This window comes from Procambarus clarkii, chromosome 12 (assembly GCF_040958095.1).
Source record: "Procambarus clarkii isolate CNS0578487 chromosome 12, FALCON_Pclarkii_2.0, whole genome shotgun sequence".
Classification (NCBI taxonomy): Eukaryota; Metazoa; Arthropoda; class Malacostraca; order Decapoda; family Cambaridae; genus Procambarus; species Procambarus clarkii.
The window spans coordinates 3,578,381-3,601,245 of record NC_091161.1 but is presented as its reverse complement, the minus strand read 5'-3'; the positions used below and the strand labels follow the sequence as shown (position 1 = coordinate 3,601,245).

The window sequence follows — 22,865 nt, the reverse complement described above, 5'->3', positions numbered from 1 at the left end:
CCGGAGTCTTCCCGGCAACCCTCCCTTCCTCTGGTCGGAGGTTTTTCGCAGTTTTTGACATCCAGCCTCTGAACTTGGGGATGATAGCTGGTGTGGGAGGTCTGGAGCTCCCCATTCCCCCTTCTGCGGAAGGGGGAGCTGCACTGACAGCGGCACGGAGATGGTTGTGACATCATGCTCGTTTGTTAGTGTTTAGTTTGGAGAGTTCTTCTCAACAGTTTGGCTTTCAGTAGCAATTTTTTAACCAGATAGGTAGGTACCCCAAAACAAACCCTTTCTTGGGTGCCTGTCTCGGTCGATGGCAGACATAGAATGCTTCCAACCTCACGAGGCTTTCTATAGGCCATTGCTCCTCGTGCCTCTGAGGTGGGGTCTAGGTTCTGGTTTGTGGTCCCTGTTAGGCCTAAGAACTCCATTCACTTGGCTGATGCCATGGTCTAATATGCTCATATCAGCCCGGATAGCTCTAGGGAGCCTCTGGTCTCACCCAGAAAATGGCATTTCATTACATCAATGCTGGTCTTTTAGGTTCAGATAGACAGTTGGCCAACCATCTCTTTCCTGTAGAATCTCTGTGATTCATAAAAACTAAGTAGATTTGTTACACAGGATCTTCCTGTTCGAAAACCATACCGTCTGTCCATTATGATGTCATTATTGTACTCTCCAGGTGTTCTACCCAATGTTGTGTTAACAACAATGGATCAACCCATTTGGTGTTGGCTATTTTTTTCTAATGTTTTAACTACCATACTTGTTAATGATATGGGTCTATAATTTAGAGGGTCTTCTCGGATACCATTTTTGTAGATTGGAATTATGTTTGCCATTTTCCATATACTGTATCTGCTAAGATTCCTGTGCGCAGGGATTGGTACCTGTTAGCAGTCTGCTGGCTGATATATTTTACCTATACTGTATATCTTTGTTTTATTTGGAGAAAGAACCATTATAGTATTGGAATTATTAAAAAAAAAATCCTATTTGGGAAATCTTTACTAGATTTCGAAGATTCTGTATTTGGTATTTGTTGACTTAAAACGACTTGGTAATCTCTCAATCTTTTCTTTCACAGCTCCTACGGTCACCAGAAGAATAATACCTGCAGTGCCAGAAACCAGTGGTATTGAATAATTCCTGCAGTGCCAGGACCCAGTGGTGTTGAATAATACCTGCAGTGCCAGGACCCAGTGGTGTTGAATAATACCTGCAGTGTCAGCATCCACACAGTGTCAGATATACTGCATACATGTTGTCAGCAGCATTATGAAACACATTATGGTGTAAGAAATACTACATGTAAATGGGTAAGACTGTCTTCAGCACACTCATGTGAATGACTACATGTATTATCAATATGTCATGCATTATTAACATCTCATGCACTATGGTAACAAAGGAAATGTGTATTTAAATTAAATTTGGTGTATCATTAATATAAAAATCTCGATATTTATTAGCTCATTGTGTATGTGGTACAGTATTGTTTTTAATACTATTGTTTGGCAAGAATACATTTTAAGATTTTCAAATTAATTATTTTTATTATCAGGTTCTAATATAAAAAAGTTTAATATATATTTTCAGTTTTAAAACATTTCGTACTTTTTCTCCTATGTGAACCATTGTAAATGTTGAGAAAGCATTAAAATAAATAATCTTTATACTGTATAGTAATTATGATTTTTTTCTTAGGTAATTTGCTCTTAAGCTCAAAAGGCTCTCCAAATAAGATAATATATCAGTGTTCTTAATGCTCAGAATTTATTTATTTATTCACATATTTACATGACTGTATTGGGGATTTAAAAATAACAATGTGCATGGTACATTGGATCAGTAAGTTCTTGTAAAAATCACATACGTATATTTTTGCAAATGACAAACCACATGAGGGTCCACTGTACCTGACTCTTGTGCTGTGGTTATATTTATAATAAGACATCCATCAGCTCTGTGGTTATATTTATTATAAGACATTCATCAGTTCTGTGGTTATATTTATAATAAGACATTCCTCAGTTCTGTGGTTATATTTATAATAAGACATCCCAAATTCTGTGGTCATATTTGTAATAAGGTTCTGTAGTGAAACATCTTAATACTGTGGCAGTATTTATAATAAACCATCCCTCTCTGCTGTTGCTATATGTACAGTATGATAAATCAGTATAATTATAAATAAATTTATAATATATTTAATTTTCCTATACAAAGACATTTTGTTAAATCTTAAACAAAAAAAAAAAATTGCCACAGGATTTGTTTGTAATGTTTACAAAGTTATACACGGACACTTAACTTTCCTGCTGGTGAACGCATGTGGAGACGTAGATTTGTATGTTTGCTTTTACACTTGCTGATTCACAGGAAATATTGTAGAGTATATTTTATGTCTAGCACATTTTATAATATAATAAGTACAATATTATCTTACTATTTATGAATAATACCAGTGGTTTACATATTGTAACTTTTTTCCATTCTCTTGTGTCTTTGACAAGTAATTAGATTATTCCAATTGCTTATCTGATATTGAGTGCCATCTGTTGACAACAGAGTTAACACTATAACCTGTGTGCTCTATTCTGGTTACTCTATACTGATTGCTATATAGTTATCTTGAGATAATTTCGGGGCTTTAGTGTCCCCGCGGCCCGGTCCTCGACCAGGCCTCCACCCCCAGGAAGCAGCCCGTGACAGCTGACTAACACCCAGGTACCTATTTTACTGCTAGGTAACAGGGGCATAGGGTGAAAGAAACTGCCCATTGTTTCTCGCCGGCGCCCAGTATCGAACCCGGGACCACAGGATCACAAGTCCAGCATGCTGTCCGCTCGGCCGACCGGCTCCCTAGTTACTTGAATTATTTATGTATCCGACAGTCCAAGTGTTTTTGGCATCTCTTAACAATATTTGCTTTAGTAATAAATAAAAGCTCATGCATTTAAAATATATCAAATATATTACTAAGATTTATAAAGAACACAACAATTTATAGAGGAGACAAATACTAGTAATAATTGTCTACAAGACTTAACTAATGAAATGTAGAATATTTCATTAGATAATACTTGCTTTTTGGATCAAATAGCTGTAAAGGTTTATACAATCAAGAAAACTGTACAAATATTTATTAAAAAGAAAAATGTCATCAGTGTTGAATGTTCAAAATTATATTATGAAAACATCTCGCATAATAGCATACAAAACATTTAGAGAAAAAAAATAAATACATTGTCTAAACTACTTTCAAAATATCAAAATTTATATAAGTGACCATTCAGGAGAAAAGTCATGTCACTGTAGAATGTGTCTGAAAGACTTTAAAAATAAATTATGGCTAATAACACACACACAAGGATTCATACAGGAGAGAAACCATATCACTGTTCAGTGTGTCAAAAAGACTTCTCACTTAAATCAGGTCTAATAAGACACATGAGGATTCATACAGGAGAGAAACCATATCACTGTTCAGAGTGTCAAAAAGACTTTTCACAAAAATCAAGTCTAATAACACACATGAGGATTCATACAGGAGAGAAACCATATCACTGTTCAGAGTGTCAAAAAGACTTTTCACAAAAATCAGGTCTAATAACACACATGAGGATTCATACAGGAGAGAAACCATATCACTGTTCAGAATGTCAAAAAGAGTTTTCACTTAAATCAAATCTAATAACACACATGAGGATTCATACAGGAGAGAAACCATATCACTGTTCAGAGTGTCAAAAAGACTTTTCACAAAAATCAGGTCTAATAACACACATGAGGATTCATACAGGAGAGAAACCATATCACTGTTCAGAGTGTCAAAAAGACTTTTCACAAAAATCAGGTCTAATAACACACATGAGGATTCATACAGGAGAGAATGCATATCACTGTTCAGTGTGTCAAAAAGACTTTTCACTTAAATCAAATCTAATAAGACACATTTGGATTCATACAGAAAGGAAACCATATCACTGTTCAGTATGTCAAAAAAACTTTACTCGAAAATCACATCTAATAACACACATGAGGATTCATACAGGAGAGAAACCATATCACTGTTCAGAGTGTCAAAAATACTTTTCACGCAAATTATCTCTAATAATACACATGAGGATTCATACAGGAGAGAAACCATATCACTGTTCAGAATGTCAAAAAGATTTTTCACTTAAATCAAATCTAATAAAACACATGAGGATTCATACAGGAGAGAAACCATATCACTGTGCAGAATGTCAAAAAGACTTTTCACACAAATTATCTCTAATAACACACATGAGGATTCATACAGGAGAGAAACCATATCACTGTTCAGAATGTCAAAAAGATTTTTCACTTAAATCAAATCTAATAACACACATGAGGATTCATACAGGAGAGAAACCATATCACTGTTCAGAATGTCAAAAAGATTTTTCACTTAAATCAAATCTAATAAAACACATGAGGATTCATACAGGAGAGAAACCATATCACTGTGCAGAATGTCAAAAAGACTTTTCACGAAAATCAAATCTAATAAAGCACATTAGGATTCATACAGCATAAGAGTCATTTGAATATTGTCAAAAACACAGAAATCACAATAGCGTGATGCATCAATGAACAAATCCACAAGGAACGTGACGAGGATTTGAACCTATGTCCGAGATCATCCCAGACGCTGCCTTATTGACTGAGCTACGACATGGTAAAAAGAGTTGAAACCAGGAGTTTTACTGAACTTACTTGAGTCCTGCAGCGTCTCCGAGACACAAACCAGGGCTTTACACAACTCCCCCCATGCACTCTAGCTATGTCAATAGGCCGTTCTACCTCTGCTGACGTAGGTTCGAATCCTCGTCACGGCCCTTGTGGATTTGTTCATTGAAGCATCACGCTATTGTAATTTGTGTGTGTAATGAAGTGAGGGGAAGAGGTAGAACAACCAAAGAACTCCCTCCCAAAAGAAAACAATAAAACTTACTTGGCGTGGTTATTACTTTCTCTTTTCCCCTCCAGCTTTTACTGCGCATAACTCTACTGCTCTCTTGATCTGTCGTGATATTCCCTTCATCGCCCGACTTTTTCAGTCACCCATTCCGTGTTTTGTGGTTCGTATCTTTGTGAGTAAATGGTATACAGTCTGTTCCGTTTATCTCCCCTCAAATTTTACACTTTCTCTTCATGATCCTAAACACTTGTTGGACTCTTTACCAGAGCCTGTGCTCCTTTTGGATGATTTTAACTGTCAGCATACCTTCTGGGGAGATATTCTGACAAACACCCAGGGACACCTTCTTGAACCATTTGTGCTCACTTCTCTTCCTTTATAACTAGTGAATTCTGGTAAACCCACTCATGTTGATTCCCCACCCTTTCCTGTATTGATCTTTCTGCTCATCTTCTCTTTATATGGACTTCAACTGGCAGGTTCTTGATGACCTACATAAGGTTCTTGGTGACCTTTTCCCCATCCTTCTCACTTTTCTTTTCTTCTCGCCCTCCCCTCTCTTTCCCTAGGTGGAAGTTTGACAAGGCTGTTTGGAACCTCTTTACCTTTGTGTTACTCTTTTCGACCTCTCTGATTTTCCTCTTTCCCGAGCCCCCCTCCTCCTTTCATGACACAGTTTTTGATGCTGCCCTCAGCTCTGTTCCTCGCTCTACCTCCCGGGGTGCACAGAAGTGCGTTCCCTGGTGGAATGCAGCCTGTGCTCAGGCTGTCCTCTGTAAGTGTGCGGCCTAGAAGAAATACCGTTGTTGACGGACGCCTGATTCTTTGCTTTTGCGTCAGAAGTCAAGTGTGGTGGCCCATAGGGCCATCTGTACGACTAAGAGTGAGAGTTGAAGATCTTTCATTTGCACTATTATGTCTAACACCCCTCTGCCCCTGATCTGGGAGGAAATCTGCAAGTTAGTGGGTAAGTTTTTTCCAGATGTCTTGCCAGTTCTTCACCTCTGTGGTTCTATTGTTGCAGATCCGGTCTCGGTCAAAACCGAACTGGGTTCACACTTTTCAACTGTTAGCTCCGATTCTCATCTTCCTCCTTTCCTTACTCTTAAGCCTCTTCTTGAATCTTGTCACTTAGATTTTCAAACGCCTCTTCATCTTCTTTATAATGCTCCTTTCTCTTTCAGAACTCCAGTCTGCCCTGGCCTTCTGTGGTTCTACAGCGGCGGGTTCAGATGAAATTCATTATGTAATACTTTGACATCTCCCTCCATACACATTTCAGTATTTACTGAATGTTTATAACAGTGTCTGGGAGTTGTCATCAGTTCCCGAGGACTGACTTGAGGCGGTTCTTCTTCCTATTTGAAAACCTAGTTCTCTGTGGTTATTCCCTAAAGACTTTCGCTCCATTGCTTTAACGAGTTGTGTCTGCAACCTCTTTAAATGTATGGTCAGTGTCAGTCTGATATGGTTCTTGGAATGCTATCACCCCCTCTCTCCTTCTCAATTTGGCTTTCGCAAGTGTTGCTGCATGACTGATGTTCTCCTGAACTTAAAGGTCTATGTTTGTACTACCTTTGCTATGAAGACCTTCGTGGTTGCAGTCCTTTTTGACCTGGAAAAGGCGTATGACACCACCTGGAGATACCACATTCTGTTCCAACTCTGTTCTTTTGGGCTTCGTGGCACTCTCCCTCTCTAACTCAAGATCTTCCTCTCTTGTCGTTCCCTTAGAATGAGATTCTAAGGGAACCTCTCTGCCTCTTTTCGGCAATACGAAGGTGTACCTCTAGGTTGTGCTCTGAGCACTACTATTTTCCTGGTAACCCTCAATGGTCTTCTTTCCTCCCATCCCTCTGGCATTTTCTCAGCTCTCTATGTTGATGATCTTACCCTCTGCTGTCAAGGTGATGACTCGCTTTTTCTGCAATGGCGGCTTCAACTTGCGATTGATGCCATGTCGTCCTGGTCCACCAATCATGGCTTTAAGTTCAATCCAACTAAGACTTGTGCTATGACCTTTACTCGGAAGCAGGTCGTTCTTCGACCCCAGTCTGTCCTCTTTATAGTAATCCTCTTTTATAAAGGATTCTGTTAAACTTTTTGGGTTAATCTTTGACACTTGCTTGTCTTGATCACTCCATATCTCTTACCTTCGAGTTGAATGCTTCAAAGCCCTTAACTTACTAAGGTGGTCTTGTCCCATACTTCCTGGGGAGCAGAAAAGCGCATGCTGCTCTCTTTACATTCCTTTCTCATGCTGTCTAAACTCAATTATGGCTGTCTTGCTTACTCTTCTGCCTCCCCCCTTCCCCCTCCCTGTTCAGCTTGTTGATGCCATGAGGGGGGCTTAGTGGGCGGCTGCTGGAGTGTAATGCTCCTTTGGACAATCCTCTGCCCTTTTGTAGCCTTGTGCTCCTGCTGCTATCCTCTCTAATTGTGCTGAACAACTTTTTCTTTCCCTTCTGTTTCGTTTTTCTCCCCCCCCCCCCTCTTCTCCTATCTGCTTGTCGTTTCCTGCCGACCTTTCGCTTGTTTTGGTTATTCCTTTGGACTTCTTCTATTTTGACGCCCGGGTGCTTGAGGAGGCATACTCTTGCACCCGTAGAACTGTAGTACCCAAAGTCGAGAGCGAGGGGAAACCTTTTATTGTCAATCCTCCTTTCATCACTGAACACGATCTCGACAGACTGACGGTTCTTAAGGTGGCGTTTGTTGGGCGTATACTCACGACACAGCCCTAGGAGGCCCCGGCGTGATCAGCAATAGCTTCTTGTTGGGTGTCCTGCCTCTAATTGTGGCTTCATGGTGGGTGTGGGGGCACATTTGTGAATGAATGTTTCTTTTTCGTCCTCATGTTAAATTCTGTTTCTCCTTTACCTTCTCAGGCTCGTGGGGTGGGCAACCAAGCCCCCCGAGTCGGTCCGTGTTGGAAGACCGGGCTCTGCAGCCTCCGCTGCATTGGGCCCCGACCCTGCTCCTCCTTTGGCCTGAATGTTTTGGCATTAATGTGCATTTACAAAGGTGAAATGTAATTCTGATCAGCTTCCATATATACTTTATACACATACATATACACACACACACACATACCTACATATACATATATACACACACACATGCATTTGTCTCTTTTACGCTGACAGGGTGAGATAGCTGATAGAGAAACTAGTGTGCAATTAAGTGCTTAATCACTGAAGGTGATTAAGGTGCTTTTACAAGCTCAGGTTATATAGTTACATCACATACATACATTGAGTAATTGATACATTACATGGTTAATGTTGGGTACAAGTCCAATATATCAAGTGTTCCAGTACTCGTATAGTAATTACACAGTTCAGCATACCTTAGTCCAGGAGGGCGAAAGTCAGTCAATCTACAATATAATGTTCAAGAGAGTGCATGTTTTCTCTTTCACAAAGTTGACACATTGTGTACTCGACATTTGGGTTTTGAGGAAGCTGCCAGATACGTATATATCCCAAGCGTATTCTGGCCACTATAACATCACATTGCCAGATTCTTGTTCTATTAGTCCCATATGTGAATGTCTCACGATATCCATCATAATATTTAATGCTACAACTTTCAGGTCTTTGTGAATTTGTTAGGGTGGTGAGATCTGCATTAGACATTTGTTTAAGTATTCTCTTTGTCACTGCTAATGAAACACCCATATCAATTTCTACCACTGGTTTTCTACAGGCTGTCTTTGCAAGCATATCAACAGTGTCATGCCTTGAGATGCCAACATGTGATGGTATCCATAGGAATTTAATTTCAAATCTGTTTTCTTTAGCAGCTAAAACATTCATTCGAATATCACTGACTATTTTCTGGGTGTCACTACTATGTGAGTTCAATGCCAGGAGTGCACTCTGCGAGTCAAAGTATATAAGTCCACTGCCTTTGTCTTTTAAAAATTCAGTGGCAAGGTATATGCCTGCAAGTTTGGTTTGAGTTGTACTTGCCCAGTCATTGACGTGCTTCATTGCTGTGTGTGTTCAAATATAATACATGCACATTCGGTACATCGTCCACATTCTTCTACAGAGCCGTCGGTATAGCACTGATACACATCGTTACCCATACTCTGAGTACGTTCAGTGATGCTTTTCAGTGTTAACTGTTTTAATAATGTAGAGTGCACATTATCCTAATTGCATTGTCCCTCTTACGGTCGTGCACATCCTTGTTGAATGTCCTGACTTCCGGGGCGAGCGTGTGTCTTGTTTTCCGACCGTCCCTTGCGGTCGTTTGTATCTCGATGGTATTCTTGGTGACTCAGATACTTTTGATATCGTTCACCTTATGCGTTTCTGTTCTCGTATTAGCGTCCTTGGTGATATTTAGCGCCCTCTGATTATCCAACACATTTGATGGTGCTTCATAACCTTCTCGGTTTGTTGCCTTCTTTTTTATAATTACTTCTGCCTTTCCCTCAACTCTTCGTCGTCTTGATGCTCTTCACTGTACTAGGCTACTCCTCAGTTCTGGTGCCTTTCCTTTGATTCCTACCCAGAGCCTGTATGTTGTAACCGGCATCCTGTGTCTACAGGATCAGTGTGATCATTACTGTCTTCGCTACTTTGCGTGGTCCCTACAACACCTTCACTCTCACTAATGTCGTACTTTGACCATTACCCCTCCTGTGGACCCTGTTCCCTTTCACCACATTCCCCTTTCTGCGTGACTGTCTTGCTGGCAAGGTTCTCTCTCTCGGATCGTCTTGCCAATGTTTTTCCTTGTGTCATTCCATCTTTGCCCCTATAGTGGGTTCCTATTCCTAAGTTTTGACCCCACATGAGTAAAGCTTTTACCCCTCCTACAGTTCTGAAATGAATTTTCCTTGCTCACTTTTATTCACACTCCTGCTTTATCTCCATCTTCACAGATGTATCCAAGTCTGCCGATAATGTAGGCTACTCTGTTTTATTTCCTGACTGCACCTGTATGTGTCGCCTGCCACTGGAGGCATCTTCATGGTAGAACTCTATGTAATTTTGAATGCTCTTCGTCAACTGCTTTCTCGCTGTCAATCTTCCTTTGTTGTAGTAGACTCGCAGTGCCCTAATGGCTCTGGAGTCCTGTAGTCGTCGAAATTCAATAATGACTTTCTTATCTCCTGTAGATTTCAGACAGTCGAGTTTTGCTGGGTTCCCAGTCATATAGGCGTTTCCTTAAATGCGCATGCTGATGCTGTTGCGAAGAAGGCTAGCCGCACTTGACCCATTTCCCGCAAAGATGTTCCTTATTTCGACTTCTACCCAGTTATTCATTCCTCAATCCTTGCCCGGTGACAGGATCACTGATCTTCTGTTACTGGTAACAAGCTGCGTGCTCTTAAGGGTAGCATGTCACCACGGCCTTTCTCTTACCACCAAAACCGGCGGTGGTAAACGGCTCTCGCGAGATTATGTATTGGTCATACCCGTTTAACCACTTAACTGCGCCAACCGAGTATTCTCGGTCGGCGGGAAACTGCGCCAACCAAGAAAACTCTTTGATTTTTCGGTACCAATTCTAAATGTGTACGAGGTTGGTTGTTTACGAAATTGACTCTTAGGACCTCCAGTGAGAGGTAGCCATCTTGGAAAAAATTCCCAGAATGCCCTAGGGCTGCTGGCTGGGTTAACACTGAATAAGCAACCATGGGTGGCATACGTGCCTTTGGCTCCCAAACACCTGTCTGAGGTGGTGTTGAAAGATCGTGCTCTGTCGGTGAAATTCAAACCTTATTGTTTTAAGAACATAAGGGTCATAATATTGGTGAAGCTATGCACAATAAGGACCTAACGCAAAGGTCGGATGCAAGTGATACAGCACCTATGAGGACGATACAGCAAGCTATCCAGTTGTAGCTCTGAGCGTCACCCTTGCAATCCTATGCTATCTACAATATATTTAGATGATACATAAACGAATCGTTTTCTGCCTTCAGTGATGATGCATCTGATACAAGTAGCATAGATGAACAGTGTTAGCGGCTTCCATGGTGGTGTTTTCCATAGATATTTTCAAGAATACCTGAATCTCTTCCTAACTGATGGACACTTTGAGGCTAGCTGAATCTCTTTCTGACTGACAGACACTCGTGAGGCAAACTGAATCTTTTCCTGTGAGGGATCATACAAAGCGACTTTTTCAAGACTACCTTACAAATTTATCTTTTTCTATAACCTTTTCAATACTACCTTATGCTTTACAAGCTTGGCCCCCTCCCGGCTCAGCTCGTTGATGTAGTGAGGGGGCTTTGTGGGCGGCTGCCGGAGTGTGATGCTCCTTGGGGCAGTCCTCTGTCCTTTTGTAGCCTTGTGGTCCTGCTGCCGTCCTCTCCAATTGTGCTGAGCGACTTTTCCTTTCCCTTCTGTTTCGTTTTTCTCTCCCTTCTTCTCCTATCTGCTTGTCGTTTCCTGCCGACCTTTTGCTTGTTTTGGTTATTTTTTTGGACTTCCTCTATTTTGACGCCCGGGTGCTTGAGGAGGAATACTCTTGCACCCGTAGAACTGTAGTACCCAACGTCGAGAGCGAGGGGAACCTTTTATTGTCAATCTCCCTTTCGTCACTGAACCCGATCTCGATGGACTGTCGGTTCTTAAGGGGTCGGTTTGTGGGGCGTATACTCGTGACGCAACCCTAGGTGGCCCAGGCATGATCGGCAATAGCTTCTTGTTGGGTGTCCTGCCTCTAATTGTGGCTCCATGGTGGCTGTGGGGGGCACATTCGTGAATGAATATTTCTTTTTCGTAGCGATGTTAACCGATGTTTCAGTTTCTCTTTTACCTTCTCAGGCTCGTGGGGTGGGCGACCAAGCCCCAGAGTCTGTCCGTGTTGGAAGAACGGGCTCTGTAGCCTCTGCTGCATTGGGCCCTGACCTTGCTCCTCCTTTGGACTCTCTGACTCCTCCCCTCGGCTCCCCTCCCTCCCTCTGTGGTTGTGGTTGGGTGACTACCTCGTCTCCTGGCACGGCTCCATCTCTAGTTGTAACTAATGCACCTTTTAACCCCCTCTTTCTCTGGGGGTTTTCAATGCCGTCCACGACACGGCCGCCCTCACCCGATTCCTTCCCGTTCTGATACCTATCAAGCCTTGTTTGGTCCCGCTTCGTGGGCCAAATATTTTGATCTCCTCCCTCTTGATTCTGCGCCTCCTGATGATTTCTCCCTCCATCGAAATCTCGTTGATTCCTTGGATGCCTCTGTTACCTTCAACCCCACTCGTCTCGGTACACGTGTCATTGCTGCTCCTTCTCAGGATGCAGCTTCCCGCTTAGCTGTCTTATCCTGCCTTGGCGAGACCCCTGTTCGGGTCTCAAAGAACGCTCAGTTGAATGCCAGTGTTGGCACTAATCTCCTCCCGCCCCATGTTGCGACCGGTGCTCGGAATCTGCGGGACTGCCACAATGATATTCGACATATCCTTGATGCCCAGGGCCATTCTATTCTCCAGGCGGACACGTTTACTCGTCCCCCTCGTGGTAGTCGCCATGTACCCCTTCGGGTTGTGAAGATTACCTTTGATGGTCGGACCCTTCCACCCTCTGTCATTCTTGCTGGTGCCAGGTGCTCTGTCCAGGAGTACATTCCTTCTCCTAGGCTCTGTAACAAGTGCTGGAGGTTTGGGCATGGTGCCCTCCGCTGCTCTGGGACTGTCTCTGTCCTTTGTGTGGTGGCGAAGGTTACTGTAAGTCGGAGTGCACTTCTCCCCGGGCTCGTTGCCTCAACTGCGGTGAGGCCCATCCTACCTTCTCCTGTGCATGTGTCCATTACAAGCTTGAGGCAGCCGTCCTCAACTTGAAGCACCGGGAGCGTTTATCTTTTCCTGAGGCGAGGCGCCAGGTTCGCCGGCTCCCGCCTCATGCTAATATCTCTTAAAAAAAAGGGGGGTTATCCAACGCAAAAATTCGGAAAAAATCTAATCTTTTTGAAAAATTTATAAAAATACTACAACGTTCTGGCAACACTTTGGCGCAGACCCGATAATGTTATGATATAAATTAAAGTATTTATGGTACATTTCCATGCGTAATTGTGCAGAATCCGGTGACCCGCGGCTGTGGCTCGCCAAGAGTATTGCGTCGTACGTTCTAAACGTCAAATTTTTTGTAATAACGTCGTAAATATCGATGTATGCATAAGGAGTAAATATACACTCATTGGCAACCTTCTCATCCCTTGCTGTGCTATAGGGGAGGTCCCAGCCCCCAGTCACCTCATGTGTATGATAGAGTGCGGACTGTTCTGATGCGCGCTCCATTATCGTTCCTAATAGCGCATTATCGTTCCTAAAATAGCGCATTTTTGCGTCTACTGCACAAACTCTTATAAAGAGATAGTGCCAGAAGATAAGAGCAGCAAATCTGGCACTCGGTCGCCGAGTGCGAAGAGCAATATCCAGTGAGATCAGAGAGAGAGCCACCACACCTCAACTTTCCTCTCACACCACCTCAACCTTCCTCACACACCTTCCTCAACCCTCCTAGACCCTCCTCACACACCTTCCTAGACCTCCCTCCCTCCAACAAGCCGAGACAGGCTCCTGAGGAAGATTATCCAGCAATCATGCAGGTGCCTACTAGTGCCCAATGCAGTGCCACCTTGAGGACCCACAATTCGGACCAATGTCAATAGGTTAGTATGTTTTAGTGTTATAATTTGATAGTTGGTAATAACTGTAATATGTATGTGCAGGATATATATATATATATATATATATATATATATATATATATATATATATATATATATATATTTTTTTTTTTTTTTTTACAATTTTTTTCAATTTTTTTTTTCGTTTGTTATCAGGGGATGTGCATGGAACTTGCACACCTTGCTCAATGGATGCCTATCTGCAAGGGTGCCAATTATGAACGAAATAGGTCGATGTCAAACTCGGCTACAGGTGGCCGAACTTTGATCTTATTTTACTCAGGTAAACCTGGTTGATACCTGGTTGATGGGGTTCTGGGAGTTCTTCTACTCCCCAAGCCCGGCCCAAGGCCAGGCTCGACTTGTGAGAGTTTGGTCCACCAGGCTGTTGCTTGGAGCGGCCCGCAGGGCCACGTACCCACCACAGCCCGGCTGATCCGGAACTTCTCTTAGAAAACCGTCCAGTTTTCTCTTGAAGATGTCCACGGTTGTTCCGGCAATATTTCTTATGCTCGCTGGGAGGACGTTGAACAACCGCGGACCTCTGATGTTTATACAGTGCTCTCTGATTGTGCCTATGGCACCTCTGCTCTTCACTGGTTCAATCTTGCATTTTCTTCCATATCGTTCACTCCAGTACGTTGTTATTTTACTGTGTAGATTTGGGACCTGACCCTCCAGTATTTTCCATGTGTATATTATTTGGTATCGCTCTCGTCTCCTTTCTAGAGAGTACATTTGGAGAGCTTTGAGACGATCCCAATAATTTAGGTGTTTTATCTCGTCTATGCGTGCCGTATATGTTCTCTGTATTCCCTCTATTTCAGCAATCTCTCCTGCTCTGAAGGGGGAAGTGAGTACTGAGCAGTACTCGAGACGGGACAGCACAAGTGACTTGAAGAGTACAACCATTGTGATGGGATCCCTGGATTTGAAAGTTCTCGTAATCCATCCGATCATTTTTCTGGCTGACGCGATATTTGCTTGGTTATGCTCCCTAAACGTTAGATCGTCGGACATCATTATTCCCAAATCCTTGACATGCTGTTTTTCTACTATGGGAAGATTCGATTGTGTTTTGTACCCTGTATTATGTTTCAGATCCTCATTTTTGCCGTACCTGAAATTTATCACTGTTAAACATCATGTTATTTTCTTCTGCCCAATCAAAAACTTTGTTGACATCTGCTTGTAGTTTTTCAATGTCTTCAGCAGAGGTAATTTTCATGCTGATTTTTGTGTCATCTGCAAAGGACGACACGAAGCTGTGGCGTGTATTTTTGTCTATATCAGATATGAGAATAAGGAACAGTAGCGGTGCAAGGACTGTACCTTGAGGTACAGAGCTTTTAACATCGCTTGGACTCGATTTTATCTGATTGACTGTTACTCTTTGTGTTCTGTTCGACAGGAAATTGAGTATCCAGCGTCCTACTTTCCCAGTTATTCCCATTGACCTCATTTTGTGAGCTATCACCCCATGGTCACATTTGTCGAACGCCTTTGCAAAGTCTGTGTATACAACATCTGCATTTTGCTTTTCTTCTAGGGCTTCTGTGATTTTGTCATAGTGGTTGAGTAACTGTGACAGACAGGATCTTCCCGCTCTAAATCCATGTTGTCCTGGATTGTGCAATTCATTGTTTTCCATAAAACTAGAAATTTGATTCCTAATCACTCTTTCAAACACTTTTATTATGTGTGATGTTAGTGCAACTGGCCTATAATTTTTTGCCAAGGCTTTACTCCCCCCCTTGTGCAACGGAGCTATATCTGCAGATTTAAGTGCTGCCGGTATCTCCCCTGTATCCAGGCTCTTTCTCCATATTACGCTGAGTGCTCTCGCTACTGGTACTTTACATTTCTTTATGAATATTGAATTCCATGAGTCAGGCCCAGGAGCTGAGTGCATAGGCATATTATCAATTTCTCTTTCAAAGTCTTCCGAGTTTGTGGTAATATCCGTTATATTATCTGCAGCTTGAATGTCATTCATAAAGAAGCTGTCTGGGTCATCAACTTTCATGTTGTTTATTGGTGTGCTAAACATAGCCTCATACTGGCTTCTTAGAATTTCACTAATCTCTTTGTTGTCCTCTGTGTACGTACCTTCATTTGTAATTAACGGTCCAATACTGGTCGAGGTTTTGGATTTTGATTTTGCGTATGTGAAAAAATATTTCGGATTTTTCCTTATCTCTTGTATAGCTTTCTGTTCCAATTCCATTTCCTCAGACTCATATGATCGCTTCAACGTTTGTTCTATTTCCTCAATCTCCCTGCTTAGGCTTGTTTTCCTTGCTTGTGATAGTTGTGTCTGCCGAAGCATTTCCGTTATTTTTTTCCTTCTCCTGTACAGTCGTCTCCGTTCTCTTTCTAGAGTGGTCCTCTTTCTGCCCCTCCTCACAGGCACGTGCTTCAAGCAGACCTTGTAAGCTTCAGCTGTCAGTTGAGCTATTCCCTGTGTGGGAGTTTTGTCGCTTAAGACCGTCTCCCATTGAATGGTTGCAAGGTCTACATTTATTTTTTCCCAGTCAATCCTCTTATTGTTGAAATTGAATTGATTGAATATTCCTTCTCGCTTGTTTGGTCTCTTAGACCTACTACCGTTATTTATGCTAGTTCGCACTTCAATGAGCTTATGGTCTGAGTATGAAGTATCTGAGATTGTGATATCCCTGATTAGTTCATCATTGTTTGTGAATAACAAGTCTAGTGTGTTTTCGTTCCTAGTTGGTTCTGTAATCTGTTGATTGAGCGAGAATTTGTCACAGAATCTCAAAAGTTCTCTAACCTGTGGTTGGTTATTTCCCGGGTCATTCCCTGCTATGATATTTGTGTTTGCCGTTCTCCATCTTAGACTCGGTAAATTGAAATCTCCAAGAAAGATAATATCTGGAGCTGGGTTTGCTAGGTTGTCAAGTATGTTCTCTATTTTGTGCATCTGCTCTGTGAATTCCTCAATCGTTGTATCTGGCGGTTTATATATTAGAATAATAATTAAGTTTAGTTTCTCTACCTTCATTCCAAGTACCTCTACCACCTCATTAGTTGAATTTAGTAGTTCTGTGCATACCAGGTCTTCTTTAATATACAGACCTACTCCTCCATTTGACCTAGTTTTTCTATCACATCTATATAGATTATAATTTGGAATCCAGATTTCACCATCCATGTAATCTTTTGTATGAGTTTCCGTGAATGCCCCAAATATTGAGTTTGACTCTAATAGAAGGCCATTTATGAACTTAACTTTATTTCTTGACTTTGGCTTTAAACCTTGAATGTTTGCAAATATGAATGATTGTCCATGTTGTGTGTAACTTCTGGAAGGTTTTGGTAGTTCTCCCTCCTCTCTACCCTGACCCAGGGTGTGTTGTTGTGGCAATGGTTTGTCCAGTTTTGGAAGTGATACTGGGGAGTGTGGTAGTCTCTGTGTAGTTGGGGGGTGTAGTATGTGTGGGCTTGATGCCGAACTGTAGTCCAGTCTTGGGCATTCCCCCCTCTCCATCCGTACTCCTGCCACGTTTCTGCCTGTCTGTTTCTCCCTCTGTTTGTACCTGCCTCTAAATCAATTTACATGCAAATTACACCTTATATGTAGAGTTTGTGCTTCTACAAACGTGCCGAGACACTTAGTCCAAAGTCCATTTGTTGATTTTATAAAAATTTATAAACATCATATATTGCATATTTTTTAAAGGGTAACTTTGAATAATTATATTATTGCACTAAACACTTTTTGGCTAAAACCCCAATTCAATATCCTTTAGTACATGCTAATGTGATATCTGAGTGTTATAAAAATGATTTTAGTTGACACATGTGTTCCCTAAAAATTTTTGAAAATTTTGAAAATTCGTTGCATAATACGTTCTGTATTTTTTTCTCCTTTTCTGTTTAGGGTGTGATGCTGAAACTTGGACCAGTTGCAGCCCTTTCTATAACCATTTCATAAATAAATTTATAAACAAATTGAACAACTTTTACTTTACCCGTCATATTCCCCCTTATGCTCATGTGTTGCGCTCTTCCTCTCCTCGTCCTTCCCACCTTCCTCAGACTCATAGCCGTTTCTGGGCCTTTGGACCCTGATATGCCCACTGCCCCCTCCTCTGTTCCTTTCAGTTCTGTCCCGAAGGGTCCACCTCCTGGTCCTTTGTCTGGGGTTCCCCTTCTTTCTACCTGGTCTGTCTTGTCTCCTGTGTCTTCTTCCTCGTCTCCCTCCGATCCTCCTTCCCATCCTTCCCCTCCGTCTCTTGACTCTCCCTGCCGCCTGTTGGTGCGGGCTGGTGTCCATCGCTCTCCAAACAGCCATCATGTGCGCTCTCGTTCAGCTTCTCCTGTTGAGACGCTAGAATCCATTGCCCGGTACGTAGTTGCTGGGACACCTGTCTCTTTAAGTCAGAAGCGTAAGCCTGGCTCCTCTCCTTCCTCCTCCCCGGCGGGTAAGAAGGTTTCGCTTTCTTCCTCGGCCCCTACTTTTGCCTCTATCGCTCCTTCCCCTCCCATTTTGGTGGTTGCGCCCCCTGTTCCTGCTATGGAGGTTTCTTTGGACCCCGCTTCCCTCTCGGTTGCTGCCCTTTCTGAGGTGCGCTCCCCTCTTTCTCCTCCCCCTCTTCCTGCTGCTGTCCTTGACTGCTCCTCTCGGTTGCCTCCTCCTCCGGACCCTGCCCGTCCACCCCTGATCTGTTCTCCCGCTTCCTTCCCTCAGTCTTTGCTCAGTTTACCCATGCCCCCTAACCCTGACTTTGCTGACCCTGATCCCGACCCTGACATTCTTTAATGTGCTGTGTTGCTCTTTCGCCTTTGTTTCTTCCTTGTTCTCTGTTGTTGTCCTTTCTCTTCTCCTCGATGTCTATGCTTCAATGGAACGTTCGAGGTTATTACGCCAATTTCCTTGAACGCCAACTTCTGATTTCACGGTTTTCGCCCCTTTGTGTCTGTCTCTAGGAGCTGATGCTTGGTGCTCGTCCTGGTCGCTTTCGTGGCTATTCCAATCTCCCCCCCCCCCCCCCCGAGCTGTTGCTGGGGCTCCTAACTCTTCTGCTCTCTTGATTCGCTCTGATGTTCCCTTTGTCCCCTTACTTTTTTCTTCGTCTCTCCATTCTTCTGCTGCTCGTATCTTTGTGGGGAAATGGTACACTGTTCCATTTATCTCCCCCCGAGTGTCCCGCTTTCTCTTCCTGATCTGAAACACTTACTGGACTCCTTGCCAGAGCCTGTGCTCCTGTTGGGTGATTTCAATTGTCATCATTCTCTTTGGGGTGATGTTCTGATGAACATCCGGGGTCGCCTTCTTGAGATGTTTATCCTCTCTTCTTCCCTGTCTCTACTGAATTCTGGTGAGCATTTGGACTCTCGAACTCGCACCCTTTCCAGTCTTGATCTTTCTCTTAGCTCTTCTTCTCTTTACTTAGATTTCAAGTGGCAGGTTCTTGATGACCTACATGGCAGTGACCATTTCCCCATCCTTGTTTCCTTTTTCTCTTTTCGCCCTCCCCTCTCCTTCCCTAGGCGGCAGTTTGCGAAAGCGGACTGGAACCTCTTTACCCTCAGTGCTACCGTCTCTGTCATGAAAAAGGAGGAGAGAGCGAGGGAGAGGTCACTGTCTTCGACGCTGCCCTCCGCTCTATTCCTCACTCTTCCTCTCGGGGTACACGGAAGTGCGTTCCCTGGTGGAATGCAGACTGTGCTCGGGCTGTTCGCTGTAAGCGTGCAGCCTGGAAGAGACACAGCCATCAGCAGACGGCCGATTCTTTTCTTTTCTTTCGGAAGGTGAGTGCGGTGGCCCATAGGGCCATCCGTATGGCTAAACGTGAATGTTGGGCATCTTATGTCTCCTCTATTACATCCAAAAAACCTCTGCCACAGATCTGGAAGCGTATCCGCAAGATAGCAGGTAAGTTCGTTCCTGATGTTAAACCGGTCCTTCACCTCCATGGTACTCTTGTAGCAGACCCATTGCAGGTCGCTACCGAACTGGGTTCCCACTTTTCTTCTGTTAGCTCTGGTCTTCATCTTCGCCAATCTTTCCTTCTTCGTAAACCTGTCCTTGAGTCTCGTCCTTTGGCTTTCTGCACTTATCTTCGGCTTCCCTATAACAATCCCTTCTCTCTCTCTGAACTTCGTTCTGCTTCGTTCTGCCCTCTGCGGTTCTACGGCGGCGGGCTCCGATGCTATTCATTATGAGATGCTTCGCCATGTCCCTCCGTGCACGTCTCGGTATTTACTGAGTCTGTATAATCGGATCTGGGAGTCGTCGTCAGTCCCTGAGGACTGGCTCGATGCCGTGTCCTCCCTGTTCACAAACTAGGGTCTCTGGGAACATCCCCTAAGGACTTTCGCCCTATTGCCCTCACAAGTTGTGTCTGCAAACTTTTTGAACGTATGGTTAACGTTCGTCTGATGTGGTTCCTGGAACACCATCACCTCCTCTCCCCTTCTCAATTTGGTTTCCGCAAGTGCCGCAGCACGACTGATGTCCTGGTGAACTCGGAGGTCTATATTCGTACTGCTTTTGCTGTGAAGACCTCCGTTGTTGCCGTCCTTTTTGACCTGGAAAAGGCTTACGACACCACTTGGCGATATCATATTCTATCCCAGTTTCATTCTTTTGGCCTTCGTGGTCATCTCCCTCTCTTTCTCCGCAGCTTCCTCTCTCGTCGTTCCTTTCGGGTGCGGCTTGGTACTGCTCTCTCTGCCTCTTTTCAGCAATACGAAGGTGTGCCCCAGGGTAGTGTTCTGAGCACTACTCTTTTTCTGGTTGCCCTCAATGGTCTTCTTTCCTCTCTTCCTTCGGGCGTCTTCTCCGCTCTCTATGTCGATGATCTTACCCTTTGCTGTCAGGGTGATGACTCGCCTCTCCTTCAACGATGGCTTCAACTTGTGATTGATGCCGTGTCGTCTTGGGCCACCGATCATGGCTTCAAGTTCTCTACTACTAAGACTTTTGCCCTGACCTTTACTCGGAAACGAGTCGTTCTTCGTCTCTCTTTGTCACTTTATGGTCATCCCCTTGAGTACAAAGATTTCGCGAAGCTTTTGGGGTTATTCCTTGACACTCGTTTGTCTTGGTCTCCCCATATCTCTTACCTCCGTGTTGAGTGCTCTAAGGGCCTTGCCCTTCTTCGGGTTTTGTCCCATACTTCTTGGGGAGCGGATAGGCGCGCATTTCTTGCTTTACATTCCTCTCTCGTCCTGTCTAAGCTCGATTATGGTTGCCCTGCTTATTCGTCTGCTTCTCTTTCTATTCTTCGCCGTCTTGATGCTTTGCACCATACTGGGCTGCGCCTCAGCTCTGGTGCCTTTCGTTCGACTCCTGTCCTCAGCTTGTATGTTGACACTGGCTTCCTGTCTCTCTGGGACCGCTGTGATCGCTACTGTCTTTGCTATCTTGCACGGTCCTTGCAACATCCCTCCTCTTGCCTCTGTCGTGCTTTAACTTTTACCCTTCCTGCGGTTCCTGTTCCTCATCACCACCTCCCTCTTTCTGTCTGGTTATCTCGCTTACAGGCTTCTCTTTCTGTTCGTATTTCTAATGTTTCTCCTCATGTTGTTCCTTCTTTGCCCCATGGAGAGTTCCCCTTCCGCAGTTTTGTACATCCTTGACCCGCATCACTAAAGCTTTTATCCCTCCTACGATTCTAAAATGCCTTTTCCTTGAGCACTTTTCTTCTCACTCCCACTCCGTTTCTGTTTTCACCGATGGGTCTAAGTCTGCGGACGGTGTTGGCTACTCTGTTGTTTTTCCTGATTGCACTTACATGTGTCGTTTACCTCCGGAGACTAGCATCTTCATAGCAGAGCTTTATGCTATTCTCTATGCTCTTCGTCTCCTGCTTTCTCGTTGTCAGTCTTCCTTTGTAATTGTTGTTGTCTCTCGTAGTGCCCTCATGGCTCTCGGGTCTTTTAATCCAGTTCATCCAGTAGTTGCCGAGATCCAACATTGGCTGTTTCTTGTTCACAGTAAATTTAAGTCAGTTGAGTTTTGTTGGGTTCCCAGCCATATTGGTGTCTCTTTAAATGAGCGTGTGGATGCTGCTGCCAAGAAAGCTGTCCGCTCTTGTCCCATCTCTCATTGTTCCATCTCTGTCCCCGGTTATCCATTCTTCCAACCTTACCCATTGGAAGGCTTCTTGGTCGTCTGTTACTGGTAACAAACTACGTACTCTTAAATGTTGTATTTCCTCGTGGCCATCCTCCTACCACCATAACCGGCGATGGGAAACGGCTCTGGCGAGGTTGCATATTGGTCATACTCGCTTAACCCATGGTCACTTGATGGAGCGCCGCCCTGCTCCTTATTGTCCTAATTGCATTGTCCCTCTTACGGTCGGGCATATCCTTCTTGAATGTCCTGACTTCCAGGACGAGCGTGTGTCTTGCTTTCCGACCGCCCCTTGCGGTCACCTGTCCCTCAATAGAATTCTTGGTGACTCGGATACTTTTGATATCGTTCGCCTTATGCGTTTTTGTTCTCGTATTGGCATCCTTGCTGATATTTAGCGCCCTCCGATTATTCCGCACATTTGTTGGTACTACATAGCCTTCCCGGTTTGGTGCCTTCTTTTGATAATTATTAACGTTACAAGCTTGGCTACATACAACCTACAAGTACCAAGGGTGTGCCAAGGGTGTACGTGAATACATTTCATAAGAAATGTACACAAGAAACAGGAAGCAAAAATTTATTTGTACCTGGTGTACTGAGAGCCAAGTCGCGCTGTGTACCATGGACTACTTCGTTGATTATTACTTACTTCCGAAGTACTGAGTGTGTAATACAGTATGTTACTGTGTAAATAGTGTGTGAAACTGTACATATTGTAATTTTAGTGAATTTTTAACAGGTAATATTGCGGCAATAAACATTTACTGTGGACACATTACTGACACATGTATCACAGTTCCATGGAACATTATGAACGTTTTACTGTATACATATTGTAAAGGACACAAATATGCATCATATACAATAAAAAAAATAAAACCGCATTGGTTTACATAAAACAAATAATTGAAAATATATTTGTGGCAATACCCGGTGCTTGAATGGCCCGCATGACTGTGTTCGGGCGATTCACGCACGGGCGACCAGGTCCTGATGATGTCACAGCGCACCTTGTCCACGTCCCCACAGCCAAAGTAAGTGGAATTTGGTATTTATTTTTACATAGACATGTTGAGGGAAGAGAATTTCTCATTTTACGAAGAAAAAATAATTTTTTGGGAACACTTTATTTCATGCGCACCGGGGGAATTTCACAATACTG

At 43.4% G+C, this 22,865-nt stretch overlaps 1 protein-coding gene and 1 long non-coding RNA gene across 2 annotated transcripts in view; one reads left to right on the top strand and one right to left on the bottom strand.

Annotated features, from left to right (window-relative positions):
- The window catches only part of LOC138363846 (uncharacterized), a 357,983-nt gene that overhangs the window by 102,244 nt on the left and 232,874 nt on the right, over positions 1-22,865 (bottom strand). The gene's annotated exons all lie outside the window — the stretch shown is intronic.
- LOC138363845 (zinc finger protein 271-like) lies at positions 1,078-4,984 on the top strand. The gene has a single exon (XM_069323194.1). It carries the CDS (start codon positions 3,340-3,342, stop codon positions 4,552-4,554), a length of 1,215 nt encoding a protein of 404 aa, XP_069179295.1. The 5' UTR covers positions 1,078-3,339; the 3' UTR covers positions 4,555-4,984.

Bases quoted from the DNA above. Each gene is read 5' to 3' on its own strand.
- LOC138363845 (XM_069323194.1), top strand. From the start codon at position 3,340: ATGGCTAATAACACACACACAAGGATTCATACAGGAGAGAAACCATAT.